The sequence below is a fragment of the Cotesia glomerata genome, linkage group LG5 (genome assembly GCF_020080835.1).
Source record: "Cotesia glomerata isolate CgM1 linkage group LG5, MPM_Cglom_v2.3, whole genome shotgun sequence".
Classification (NCBI taxonomy): domain Eukaryota; kingdom Metazoa; phylum Arthropoda; class Insecta; order Hymenoptera; family Braconidae; genus Cotesia; species Cotesia glomerata.
Window position 1 is genome coordinate 24,266,125 of NC_058162.1, and position 15,348 is coordinate 24,281,472.

The 15,348-nt window shown below is 32.1% G+C and overlaps 2 protein-coding genes across 2 annotated transcripts; one reads left to right on the plus strand and one right to left on the minus strand.

The window, feature by feature from the left end:
* Positions 1–316: 316 nt before the first annotated feature.
* On the plus strand, positions 317–13,834 carry LOC123265288 (WASH complex subunit 4). The gene is made up of 4 exons (XM_044728975.1): positions 317–554; positions 770–1,681; positions 4,333–5,234; positions 12,273–13,834. The coding sequence occupies exons 2-4, from the start codon at positions 849–851 to the stop codon at positions 13,784–13,786; spliced, it is 3,249 nt and encodes a 1,082-aa protein (XP_044584910.1). The 5' UTR covers positions 317–554; positions 770–848; the 3' UTR covers positions 13,787–13,834.
* LOC123265295 lies at positions 7,253–9,412 on the minus strand. Its single transcript, XM_044728990.1, has 2 exons — positions 8,589–9,412; positions 7,253–8,412 (listed from the first exon to the last, which is right to left on the minus strand). The coding sequence occupies exons 1-2, from the start codon at positions 9,121–9,123 to the stop codon at positions 8,036–8,038; spliced, it is 912 nt and encodes a 303-aa protein (XP_044584925.1). The 5' UTR covers positions 9,124–9,412; the 3' UTR covers positions 7,253–8,035.
* Positions 13,835–15,348: the final 1,514 nt, after the last annotated feature.

Here is a 15,348-nt window from a genome sequence, read left to right on the forward strand (position 1 = left end):
TATTTGCAAAAATATAATGAAAAAAAAATTTTAGGACATGACCTAGTCAATTTGATTTTTTTAATTAAATGTTCAATGGATGAACATTTATTCTAGTATTTTGTTTTTAAATTACGTATTTTTTTCAATATTCATCTAAGAAATCTACCTATCCATGTCGGGTATGGCCGAATGGCGTTTTTTTTTTTTTTTTATTTTTATGACCGATGCTTAATTAAAAAAAAAATTATAAGTGCAATTTAAAAAAAAAAAAAATATTTATAACTAAAAAATTAAAAAAAAAAAAAAAAAAGTTTATAATTGTAAAAATTAAAAAAAAAATGGTCATGTGCTGTTTTTCATAATCATTTATTAAATTTGAATAAAAAAGAGTAAAAAAAATGTCAGTGACAGATGACAGTTCAGCGCAGCTAGTCGCCCATCAGTGTACTTGCCTAAATTTTGTAAACAATGCAAATAAAAACCCTTTAATAATATTACCCAAATAATAATTAACAATTAAAAAACAATAATTATAAAAAAAGAAAAAAAAATATGAAAACAAATTAATTTTGTATGACACTAAAGTTAGCAGTCGCTTGAAAATTTTTTAATTTTTTTTTAATAAATAAATTTGCTCCGAAAAATTAATTCTAAAAAATTGGATTTTTTATTTTTTAATTTTCTAAATGTCAATTTTTTTCTCATTTTCTTTGACATAATTTATTTATTAAAAAAATTCTTAAAATTATAAAATGTCTGCTAAATTAATTTTCATTAATTTTATATAAAGTAAACAAAAAACTAACCTAAAAAAATCTCATACCAAGTGCAGTGATAATAAATAATTATATTTTGAGTAATTAATAATGATCGAATCACCAGGATGGAGCACGGAGAGAGACAAGGAGATCCACAAAGCCGCAGGGAACGTCCAGTTGCGAAAGTACAGCAAATTATTCAACCGCCTTAGCGAGGAGTGGTTCGAGAGCTCCTCATCACTGAGCTACATGCTGGAGGGTCCGATCCGTCTGGTCTGTCACGGGAATGAAGAAGACACTCTGCTGTCTTTAGTAGAGATGGAGAACAAGAACCTGTCAAAATTATTGGCGACTGTCGCGGCGACGTGCCGCGAGATTCGCCTGCTAAAGCAGGAGTCTCAGGAGTTTTTTAAGAAATTGTTTAATCATGGTGAGAAAAGCGACTCAGACATCGAGACAAATAATTTTAATGCTCTGCTAGCTGATTTCCAGGAGCTGTCTTTGTATATTAACAGAGTGATGACTGTGGTGAGTCTGACAGTTCAGCAGCTGGGGAGTTTGACGTCTAGTACCAATGAAATTTACCTACCGGCGCTGATAGAGCACTTGGTGGACTGCTTCGTGGTCCTGGTGACCCTGGATGAGATTGTGGACGCCTTGCCGATGATTGTTGAACAGTGGAAGAAGTACCGGGTGCAAGTTAGGTCAGTGATGCACAATCCTGGGAAGTTTGCAGTGTCTGAAGCGAAGCTGATGACGTTTGACAGGCTGCTGAAGGATTTGCATAATCAGCTGTTGATTAAAAGTTTGTTTGTTAAGGCGGTTGATCATGTGATGGATGTGAAGAAGAGCCCGGTGATGAATGATCATCTTGTTAGTTACTTGAAGAATCTTCTCAGTGATATTGAGGCTAAGATTACCAGTGTTTATTTGATTAATAAGTAAGATTTATTAAAATTAATTTAGTAGATGTTTAATAATTTTTTTCGACTAAAAAAATTAACGTAGAAATTTTAAAAATTCAATTTCAATAAAAAAATGCTTATGAAAATTTATTTTAGTTTTGCATGTGGAAATTTTTTATTAAATTTTTAGGACGAATTAACACACTTGACAATTTTTTGAACAATAAACTAGGTCTAGAAAATTATTTTTAAAAAATTGCACTTAGAATTTTTTAGATCACCTAAAGATGGAATTTTTTAAATAAATTCTTGCTATAATTTATCAGTTAAAAAATTTGTAAAAATTATCTGATGTCTATCAATTTAACTATCATACATTTTTTTCATAATAATTTCAGTTATAAAATTCTAAAAAAATTTTTAATGTATGTCAACTTCAGTGTCATATAACTAGCAACCTGCAGTCACTATTTGACTTCCGAGATTTACGGATTATGAATTACAAAATTTTGGCTTAATGATTTTTTGATATTTATGACACTATACATAACTTGGGTACTTTTTAAATAAATTTTAAAAATAATAGTGCTATCACAGGATCAATTACAAATAATTTAAGGGACAAATGTGACGGAACAAATGTATAGAACCAACAAACTATTAAAAACTCTTCCAAAAACTTGACATAAAAAATTGACTACTAAAAAATATATAAAACTAAAAGGCACTAATTCTTATCTCGACCTTTCTGATGATACCAAATTAAACTATAAAAATTCCTTTAAAAATAATAATACGCTCGTCACAAAATTTTCCTTACTCTCTCAATTATTTAAATCATAAATGACTATCGCTGAAAAAATATCAAACCCAATTTACGATAAAGATATACCCGTTAAAAATTTTTCTTAGTCTCTTAATTATATAAATTAATTTTTGACATACAACCACATTGACTTGTACAAAACAAAATAAATAAATAAACACATTTTGTTTATCGCTAAATTCTAATCTATTTATAACTACTTCGAAAACTTATAATAAATTAACAATTTTAGAAAAGGAAATGAAACATTTAAAAGGCACAAATTCAGATCTTGGCCTTTTCAATGATCCCGAATTTAATTTAATAAAGTCTTTTTATCATATAAATCCCAAATATTTTTCTTATTCTCTTTAGTATATAGATAATTTTTATAATTTTTTCAACAAATCACAAGAAAAATTTATTTAAAAAATTCCATCTTTAGAAGCTCTAAAAAATTCTAAATGTAATTTTTTTAAAATAATTTTCTACACTTACACTGAGAAAAAAAAATACTTTTATTAAGAAAATTTTGGCTTAATGATTTTTTGATATTTATGACACTATACATAACTTGGGTACTTTTTAAATAAATTTTAAAAATAATAGTGCTATCACAGGATCAATTACAAATAATTTAAGGGACAAATATGACGGAACAAATTTATAGAACCAACAAACTATTAAAAACTCTTCCAAAAACTTGGCATAAAAAATTGACTACTAAAAAATATATAAAACTAAAAGGCACTAATTCTTATCTCGACCTTTCTGATGATACCAAATTAAACTATAAAAATTCCTTTAAAAATAATAATACGCTCGTCACAAAATTTTCCTTACTCTCTCAATTATTTAAATCATAAATGACTATCGCTGAAAAAATATCAAACCCAATTTACGATAAAGATATACCCGTTAAAAATTTTTCTTAGTCTCTTAATTATATAAATTAATTTTTGACATACAACCACATTGACTTGTACAAAACAAAATAAATAAATAAACACATTTTGTTTATCGCTAAATTCTAATCTATTTATAACTACTTCGAAAACTTATCATAATAAATTAACAATTTTAGAAAAGGAAATGAAACATTTAAAAGGCACACATTCAGATCTTGACCTTTCTAATGATTCCGAATTTAATTAAAAAAACTCATTTTATCATATAAATAGTAGACAAAATGTTCTTATTCTTTTTAGAATATAGATAATTTTTTTAATTTTTCTAACAAATAATCACAAGAAAAATTTATTTAAAAAATTTCATCTTTAGAAGCTCTAAAAAATTCTAAATGCAATTTTTTAAAAATAATTTTCTACACTTACACTGAGAAAAAAAAATACTTTTATTAAGAAAATTTTGTTGATACAAGAATTTATGTTCTTGAAAATTTTTAAGAATATATATTCTTAACTCAAGAAATTGTTAAATTGATTGAAATAATTTTTACTTAACTTAATTTTACTTAACAATTTAAATAAAGCTATTCTTTTGTTTGTCTATTATCCAAAGATAAATATTGATGTTCTTCTCTTTAGAAATTAATAATTAATAATAATAAAATATTTGATCGTCAGGGAGTTTCTTGAGCCAAGAAATTGTTAATTGAGTAAAAGTATTTTTTTTCTTAGTGTAGTTTATTTTAATTTTCTAAATTATAAAAATTATTTCTTTTTCCCTAAGATTCCAAGTTACAATTTATCTTATAAATCCAAAACTAAAATTTTTTTCAACTTCTTAATTATATAAACCATTTACAATATCATTATATTATATTATTTACAATATCAATATATTATATAACCATTTAGAATATTAAATATTCTTGTAAATTGCCGAGGGCATTTCTTTACAAATAAATAAATTATTCCAGGTCTTGGATCCGTCTGAACGTGGGCCTGGTAGTATCCGTAAAACTCTTCGGCGTAGCCGACAAGAAGCTTTTAAAAAAGCTCTGTGACGTGAACAAGAAGCTCTACGCTGTAACATTGGTGGGCAACATAGTCTGGCTGCCCAGCAAGTTCCTCAGCGAGAACATCCCAGCCGAAACCAGTCCAGTGAATAACACCGTCGGCGAGCGAGTTTTAAGCAACAGGATGCAAAAGCTGTCAGTAACCTGCGGCGGTTTGATAAACAAGTCAATGACCTGGTGCGTAGAAGCCAAGAACTTGCTCTGCGGCGTTGAGTTCCAGATCTCGGACATCAAGAAGCAGTACTTGCTGATCAAGGAAGCAGTTACTTTAATGTCCCAGATAAACGAGCAGGTGTCCTTTATTACAAACGTCCACGCTTCGCTGGCGAAGCCGATGAACAGGAGCACAGTCCAGCTGATCTGTCGAATGATCGAAGTCCAGCGAACCCTGGAGACAACAGTCTACACTTTGGGACCTATGGTAGTCCAAGCTCAGAGCAGAGGTCTTCAATATTTAAGCTACGAGATCCTCGTCATCTTGGAGAACGCTCGCAAAGGCTTGCTGCAGAAAGACCAGGGTTATAGAAGAGAAAAGCTGGACGCTCTTTCTTTGACCTGCTTGAGCATGAAGTTGATTAATGGACCTGGTTCAGCAGACAGAAGGTTGATCGTCCGCTGCGCTTTGAGCTGTGTTAGGCAACTTGCCGATGCCTTTAAAGATGAAGAAGTCATAAAGTTGAAGCAGAAGCTGGATGACTATGACATCATTGCTGATTTGCACGCTAATATTGCAGAAGCTTGCGATTATTCAGTGCTGCTGCATCACCAGTCGATGATTCCTGCCTACTTGATGCTTGTAACAGGTAAATCCTTAGTTCATAAGCTTGTCGGAATTTTTATTGAGGAAATATTAGAATTGTAATTAATTAAAATTAAAAGAACTTAATTGCCTTTAACAATTTATAAGAAAAGAAAATATATTTTAATTAAATAACAATATGATAAATACAGAGTAACGTAGTCAATTTTTGCATTGAATATTATAAATGAAAATTAATTGAGCGATAGTGAACGAACGGTCGGTAAATCAAATAGCGAACTAAATAATACAAAGCTAGATCTCCTTTCTGGGTAAATTGTCATCGTCCAGGAGTCTCTGACTCGGTTTGCGTACCAACAGTATTTCGGTAAAAGGCGAAGAAGATACTCTGATAGCTATTTCATACTATAACTTTCAGGTAACCTAGTGCCGCGAATTATAGATAGCTTGACGAAAAGTAGCTGGCAATAAGTTTTATCTACAAGTTATCGTAAAGTTACACTGTAAAAAAAAAAAACCGGTGTGAGTCCATGCGGTGTACGGTGTTAAAAATTCCGGTGTTAAATTCAACACCGAAATCGGTGTAGCAGTAACACCGGTCGCGGTGTAAATATTTTTTTTCGGTGTTAAATCGGTGTTATAAATTTTCCGGTGTTGATAATATTTTAAGTAACACAATTTTCATAATTAAACTTTTTATGTTTAATAATTAAAGAAAGTTTAAAATAATAAAATATAAAGTAGATAAAAGTTTTTGATTAAAATAAATACACTGTAAAAAATTTCGATGTAAAAATGGACCCAGAGCACTTTACATCGCGGTGTAGTGTGAAATAATGGTGTGAAATTCTCTCGGTGTAAATTTTCGATCCGTGTTACTTTAACACCATTATTAAAGGACAATTTTAGGACATAATATAGATAATCGGGAACTCTAAAATAGTGGATTTTAGTCATTATTTCATAACTTTTAAGTATTTTTTTTAAGATTTTCGGAATACTTCTAAGATAATTTTAGAATCAATGCAATTTATTTGAAGCAATTTAGTTAAAATTTTGTCCTTAAATCTTATGTGGAACCTTTTTTGAATAATCTTAAAACATTTTTTTAACTATTTGAGAACAAATTTTGAATACTTTTGAGACATTTTTCGGATATTTTTGAGGCAATTTTGGAACATTTTTTGGACAGTTTTAGAGTGTTTTTACAACAAATTTGAAACATTTTTAGAACAATTTTACGACAATTTTGAACGTTTTTTAAATGATTTTCATATAGATAATTTATTTTTGCACAGCTGTAGATTTTTCATGTTTATTTATTTATTTATTTATTTATTTAATAAACAAACCCAACAGCCTAGGCCATTAACAGGGTTAATAGTACAGTAGTTAGTATACAAAGATAGTTTTTGATGTATGACAAGATGACTTATAACTAGCATAGTGATTTCACATATAAACTTTGAAATACTAAAATACTAAGTGAATGCTCTAGCGATAAGTTAGCTATTGCAATTCATTCACAATAATAATCAAAAAGAAAGAAAGAAAGAAAAAACAAAACAAAAAAAAAAAAAAAAAACAAAGTATAAAACAGAATAGCAATACTCCTTATAAAATAACAATACTCCTTATTACCAATACACAATTGCACATCATCAACTCCACTTAATTACTAATTTGCCAAGTAATGCTGTTATATATCCATGAGGACAATCAAACGGATCGAGTGAAGCTTCTAATTGACAAAAACGATTCACTGCACCAGAGATGCGATAGATCGGCGCTGCCTGAGATAAGTTAGATTTAGCAATAAGTATATACATTGGTACTTGACTTCTTATACCTAAGACTGGTATCCTAAATTTAAACAATGATAGTAGTTGAGGACAGTCTACCAAGTTATTGAACAGTTTAGTTGCAAAGGAGAATTCTGTACATACTCGTCTTTCTTCAAGAGTAAGATATTCGCACTCATTACAGAGCGTTAGATTTGCGATTCCCCGAGCTGGATAATGTCCAGTTTTTTTTCCAAATTAAAAATTTTAAAAAATCTTCTTTGAACTCTCTCAATTTTAGTGGACTGTCCTGACTGAGTGGGAGACCATACCAATGAAGCATACTCGAGTTTCGGTCTAACAAAGGTATTATACAATATTCTAATGGCATAAAGATTATTAAAATTTTTTGAAATTCGAGTAATGAACCCTAGGGTTTTCCATGCTTCTGATATAATGTTGTTGATGTGCATAGCAAAAGTAAGTTTACTGTCAAACGTTACTCCAAGTATTTTGACTGATGTACTTTTATTTAAAATTTTACCAGACATGTTATAGTTAAAAGTAATAGGATTTTGATTTCGAGTGATTGTTAAAATGATGCATTTATCAGCATTGAGTTTCAGCTTATTGTCTCCACACCACTGAACCAAGTATTCAATGTTACGCTGTAGAAATGCGCAATCATATACATTGCGTATTCTCATATAAAGCTTTGAATCATCCGCAAATAAATCAAAGAAACAAGAAGTATGTTGTGCTAGATCATTGATAAAGACAAGAAACAAGAGAGGACCAAGGTTTGATCCTTGAGGTACTCCTGAGGTAGAAATATAGGGCTTAGATCGATGTCCCATATAGTATACAATATTTTTCCTGCTGACTAGGTATGAAGTTAATAAGCACATAAGGTGAGTAGTTAGTCCTAGCGCACGCAGTCTATCAAGTAATATTCCTTTGTCTACTTTATCAAATGCTTTAGCAAAATCTGCACAAAATACATCAAGTTGTTCTCTAGCAGCAAGAGTCTCATTAGCAAGCTGAGTGAAATATATTAAATTAGTTACTGTTGAGCGTTTGGGCATAAAACCATGCTGAAGAAAACCACAGAAGATTCAATGAAGACCTGATTGAGCTTCGTATTGAGACCACGCACATTTTGATAGTACACCGAATAGTTCGTTAGCAGGATACTTTCATAAAGAGTTATTGATCTTTGTTCATCTTGTTCAGAACCGAAGTTCGAGCATGCTGAACTATAAGTTGACGCGTTCCCCTGGTCACTATCTTCAAGTTCTTCTCCCCCGCTGAAGTACGCCGCTCCATCTCCTCTTTCAAGGCCAAGTACTCCCGTCTCTGCGCCGGTGTTTGATCTCGAGCAATTATCAACTGCTGGAGCGATACTGGTAGTCTCTTCTGGGTCTTGGATTTGATATATGCCTGCAGGATGATATCAGCTGATTCAGAATTATTGAAAATAATTTTTACCGGACGTGGAGATGTACTATTCAATAATAATTTACCAACACGCATGCATTTAAATTTTATTTTTAGAGTAGCTATTGTTTTGTTCAATAATTTACAGAAACAGTCTGTGATTCTCGCATGGAGATTACCATTTTCTGATTCCGAAGAATCATCCTCCGGGAGTTCATAAACCATGAGATTCGACCGCCTGCGTAGTCTATCCTCAAATTCCTTGAATACATCATGAGACGCCCCTGCTACTGACTGGGCCCCAGAAGCCGATGATACAATACTGTTAACCTTCTCTTTAAGCTTGACAATTTCACAGTGCTCACTAATTCCTCTGGTGGAGAAATCTTTCAAATATGTATCCAAATTATCCAGTCTGATTTCTACATTATCTAGCCGTCTTGCTAGTGGAGTTGATTCATCTCTAAATGCCTGCTGGATATCTTCAAGCGTGAACTGATGCGTTCCACCGGTATTCGTTGATTTACCGCGTCCCGGGCCACAGCATCGGGTGAATCCGCCATTTTTGGTTAGTGCTTCAGTGTTGACACACGCCGTGTGAAAACAACTCAGGCATTTAGGGCAGTTGACAGATTTGTGTAATATGGGTACATTACAAGCCCTGCACGACACATCCACTTGACAGTCAGTAAATGATGCATTACACTCATCCATTGTAATATATATTTATGCCGCTAGGGGTCAGCACATACCACTAAAAATTTGTCCAGTAGTATCTTGTTACTGATAATAATAATAATATTACTCCTCAATATTGAGGGTTATCTCCAAGAGTCATACAAAAAAGAAAATTTAGTATGAAAAGAAAATATTTATAACACCATTTTATATCACACTACGTTCTAAATATTTTTATACTCAATTACAAACATCTTATTTAATTAATGATTCACTAGTTAAATAATAGAGCGGTAAAGACTGGGGACACACTTTTACGCACATTCACTCAGTTGTGGCCATCTTGCCATATATCTTAATCTCATTTATATCATAATATATATTTATATATATATCATAATCTCATTTAAAACATCCATTATATTATGAGAAACATCATGGTTACGATAAAAATAATTATTATATTGTTCCTAAACATTTAATATTGTAAATACTATTTAACTTGTTGTATAACATTCATTAAATCGATTTCTGCGTAATTTTATAAATTGAAAATTCTTAAATAAATGTTACTTGTCTCATTTTGATAATTATTGAATATTAATTGTGTTTTATGGATCATGTAATATTCATACTCCGATACGGTGTAAAATTATTCTACTGTTACACCGGTATTACACCGGTTTAACACCGATATTACACCGGATTTTTAACACCGCAAAAGAGCACCGCTATACCGGTGTTAATACCCAGGTGTTACATAGCGGTGTTAAAATGAGTCCATTTTAACACCGCTTTTTTTACAGTGTATGATCAACTTTACTTCAAAGAATTTTATTGAAACAATTGTCGTCAAGTTACCAAAATTTTCTATTCAAGTTGATTATAAGCATATAGATAACTTGTTTTTAAATATCGGCACTATCTTATTGTCAACTTGTATATAAGGATGAGCATTTGTAGACTTGACGTTAACTTAACGATAACTTGTCGCTAAATTTATCTACAAGAACTTATAGTATGAGGTGGCTATCAGGGTAATTCCCCTTTCCTGGTAATTTGTCGTCGTCCAGGAGTCTCTAACTCTATTCCCACGCACAAGCGGATCATAATCTTTTTTTGCCCTCCGGGCGGAAAGTGGCAACTTTCGTCCCGCTGCGCTAAACTAAGTTGCCGCTTTCCGCCTTCGTCGGACAAAAAAATAGTATACACTCCTCGGGAAGTAAATAAGAAATCCTCAGATCACATGTTTGTTGACCTCGGCTTCGCCTCGGCCAACAATTACATGTGATCTGAGACATTTCTTACTTTACTTCCCTAGGTGTGTAATATACTATTACCTCACTTTTAATTTTTAGCAAGTGTGTATCCAGCGACACGCACTAATTAAAATATTATTTAAGGGGTTACATGGGTTTCCTCCGGGAAAAAATGGCCTATTTTCAACAATTTTTTTTTAATAATTGAGGATAATTGAGGATGGTTTTACTTGTATCACTGTAGAGTGTTTTACAAGGGAGGGTGGGGAATTATTGTCTCTCCACTTTTTTCTCCGCAATATAGTCTCTCAACCCCGTCATTATAACTCTCAAGCACTTTTTCGTCCCCACCCCCCTGCATGTCGGGATTTTTTCTTTCATGCCCGACACACATGTGCTGCGACTGTGGCCGACTTACGCGTTATAATCAGTACCTGCATTTGCATTACGGTCTTAAATAGTATGGAGGTACTTCTATAATGACATTTTACCTCCATAACTATATGGGAAAACCACAGAAAACCCGACCGGTACAGAGGCTGGCAATGAAACGCACATATTCTTAGTTTATAATCATTGAAAAATATTGGTGCGCGCCGGAATCGAACCCTGGTCCCACTCTTTCGAAATGCAGGTACCGAGCCGATTAGGCTATTGCCAACCTCTCAATTTTTTTTTAATAAAAAAATTGAAATATTTTATTCAAACTTTTTACTATTTTAAAGATACATATTTAATAAGGGATTACTGAAATTAAAAGAAAAAAATATTAAAAACTAGCAAGATTATTTGAAATGAAAAAAAAATATGTGTTTTAGTTAAGACTTCAAACTAGGTCTTGAACGAAGGAAAAAAAAAATGAAAATTGGATTTTTGGCAGAGGTTTTTGCAAAAAACATTAAAAATTTCACGGCATTTTTTTTTTAAATTAGTTGTAATTAAAAAAAAAAATCCTTCGTTCCAGACCTTGTAAATTATGTCTCGAAGTCCTATCTAAAATTTCATCAAGATCGGTTGAGTAATTCTCGAGAAATCTTGGGTACCGTCTTTGAAACTATTATTCGGATAGATTTGAAACTTTAGGACAATATTCTAGAGATGTTGTAGAATTTAATGGAACATTAAATTAAAGATCGATTATTTGAAACCGTGGAACCCATGTAACCCCTAAATGTAAAATCAACTTACCTCAATTTTATCTTAGCGGATCAAATTCAATGTATCTTGATCGGTAAGAACACAATTCAGCGACTAGAGAACTCAAAGCAGGTATAGTACTGGTCAGAATCAAAATCCCGAAAGCGTTTTTAATTTCACTTTTAAAAACCCAGAATGACAGTCTTCAAACGGGCGCGTAACCGAATTTTTCGCGCTCTAGCGGCGGACCGGGAACTAAAAATAACCTAATTTAATTTCATTTTAAATCTTTTTCAATTAAATATCTAATAATAACATTTGAGTAAATAAGGTAGTACCAACGTTACAACAAGAGTCAAATCCCAAAACCTAACCTTATTTGATTAACGTAGTAGATTTCCCTATACTAAATCACGTTGGAGAAAGAGAGACAGAGATAAATTTTGAATGTTTTTTATCAATAAATATTCTTATATTCTTGGAAACCATACTGATTTTTATTAAATATGTTCTAGATGTTATTTTCTCTCGTTGTCTTGATTTTTATAAGAATCTGAACGTCCAGTTTTGTGAAATAAAATAAAGTCTGTGATTCTCCATAAGGATCAATGGTAGATGCAAAAATATGTAGACATTAATATCTTTTTTTCAGGACTTGCCAGGCTTCCAAAAATTTTACTGCTTAATTATGATATTATAAAGTACCAATATGCTAAATTTCATTAAATTCTGAACGTCAATTCTAAAACCGGTAGTACTATCTTAATCTCTTCTTGTTGTTTGTCTTAGAAAGCACCCAAGACATCAGTCACTTAGTTCACCTCCTAAACGCCTTCAACAGCGCTGTAATCCGTCAAGAACCTTCTGAGTTCACCGACCAGAGAGTCAAGGAGCTCAAGGAAGCCGTGGTGAAGCATATCCTGGAGCCTGCTTGCCGAGAAATCGAAACCAGCCTTAGATTCCACGTCCACGCGCATCTCAAATTAGATTCCACAAATCCCTTTAAAGTAGGCGCCAAAGACGCCAGTCGGGTAGTCAGAGCCCTACCTTTACCGATCGGCGGGTCTCTAATCAGCGCCAAGCGGTTCGTGGAACACTACCTAGACGACATATTTTATAACCTCACCACCGTAGCGCTTCATGACTGGAAAACCTACAAAACAATGCACGCGTTAGCGAAGTACAAACTAGGGTTAGATTCAGTTCAGAACCATTTACCGACTCAGACCCTGGAACAGGGCCTAGACGCTCTTGAAATCATGCGGAACATCCACGTGTTTGTTTCCAAGTACCTTTATAACCTCAATACCCAAACGTTCGTCGAGCACACTAGCGCCAATAAGCACCTCAATACAATCGGGATCCGTCATACTGCAAATTCAATCAGAACTCATGGAACGGGAATAATGAGCACGACTGTAAACTTTGTTTATCAGTTCCTGAGGGTTAAGCTGCACACGTTCTCGCAGTTCCTGTTCGACGAACACATAAAGTCAAGGTTATTGAAGGACATAAGGTTCATAAGGAACCAACGGGAACGGGAACAGACACCGTATACTTACGAACGCGCTGAAAAGTTCCAAAAAGGAATCAGGAAGCTAGGAATGTCCAATGATTTGAGTTATTTGGATCATTTCCGGCTGTTGATAACGCAGATTGGGAACGCGTTAGGTTATGTTAGGTTAATAAGATCCGGAGGACTCCATGCATGCGCTAACGCGGTTTCTTTTCTTCCTGATATCAACACTCCGGGGTTCCAAGCTTGTTCCGGGAACTTGAAGTACTCTGAGACTACTCAAGCGGCTGCTAAGCGGCTGGATGATGATTTGGGTAATTTAGTTCGGAACTTCACCGAGGGGAGTCAGTACTTCAAACTTCTGGTAGATGTCTTTGCTTCTGCGTTCAGGGACACTAAAAGCCATCATCTTCAGCAGTTTTATGCGATTGTTCCACCGTTGACTTTAAGTTTTGTCGATAATGCAGTTGCGAACAAAGAGAAGATTTTTAAGAAGAACAAAGATGGCGCTGCGTTCACTGATGATGGATTCGCGATGGGGATTGCGTATGTTAATGCACTGTTGGATCAAAGCGCGGAACTTGATGGACTGCAGTGGTTTGAGACGGTCAATGCGCATTTGAATAGGGAGAAGACGCTCGCGGAGAAGATTGAAGGGGATGATGAGAAACTGATGCAGACTAGGGCGCTGACCCTTAAGAGGTTAAGGGAGAGAAGTTCGGAGTTCCAGTTGTTGTATTATAGTCTTTCGGGAGCTAGGGTCTTTTTTAAGCAGACGGATTATTAGTTTGTTAAAGATTTAATGGTTTTTAATACAGTTGTTTTCTTAAAAGATTTTATTGTTTACTTTTTAATGTTTTTTAAATTAATCACAAGCTTTAAGTATTTTGTAAAAATGCAGGCTCTTTTTTAGGGGTTTCTTGCTTTTATTAATCCGCAAAAATTACCTACGTCAAAATTTCTCATAAAATTTATCACAACATAAATTAATCTGACGAAAATTAATCATCATTTAAGACAAATGATCTGTGATTAATTTTTGAATAAGCACCCTGTTGTGCCTTTTTATTTAAAATAAATTAATATTTATTTAATATCAATTAAAAATTTGACACATTTTTGAATGTACACGGAAAAAATAAAAATAGAAAAATTACATTATATAATGTAATGTGGCGCTCCGTGATAAAAACTGAAAAAATTACATTTTCAGATTGTAATTATTACAGATTTCATAAAAATTACATTGAAAGCTCTGAAAATAAAAATTCAAAGTTTGAATTTAGAAAAATGTTATTTCGTACTGTAATTTTTCTGGTTTTGAATACGACGGGACACTTATTACTATTTATAATGTAATTTTTCGTGTAAATATTACAAACAATAACAATTTTAATATAAAAGAATATAATGAATAATCTAAATTATGAGCAATGAGAAGTTTTGGTATGAAAAAATATATTCGAAGATATTTTTGCCATGAGAAAATATTACTAGGATAAAATATTGCATAAGAAATTAGTGATGAGAAATTTTGTCGTAGGTAATTATTGCATGAGAAATAAAAGACGGACACCCTTTTCTTTTTTGGACACTTTTTTGGCTTATTTTTATTTTATTTAGATTTTTTATTTTATTGGAAACTTTTTTTGTTCGCTATTGTTAGGTTATGGGTCCGTTCATTTCATTTTATTCGATGAAATGGTTAAATTTTAATATTTTTAGTGACTGGGCCCATAACCTGGTAAAGAGAATCTTGCTAAAATTATGATCTAGATTTACTGCTATGACACGATGAGTATGAGTAACAACTACTTATTTAAAAAAAAGGGTAATTATTTACAAGTGGGATCAATCCCATTTTGCCCCATGTTTGGCCATAGAATTTTTCTGTAATTAAATTGATCAATTTTTTTTTTTAAATTGTTCGTTTTTTAATATATTTTTCGAAAAAAAAGAGACTTTCCGCTCCAATGTCAAAAAACACATTTTGTAACATTATTAATACTATTTATAATTTTAATTAGGCATTATTAAATTATATTTGTTTAATTTTCGAGCTAGAATTTAGAATTTAAAATTTATTATTTTACAACTTATAATTTAAAGAATATCTTAATAGATATCTAATGCAGATTGACATTCATATAAATAAACAAACAAATTAATTAATTAATTAAAAAAAATATATATTAAAAATATCCAAAAAAGATAAAATAGAAATTTTTATCTAAAAACATAAGTCAATATTTTTTCCAATTTTTAAAAGCAAAAAAGCTATCAAAATTTTTATTTTTTTTTTTACGACTTTTATCATAAATGCGCCGTAAAAATAAGCAGAATAAAAAA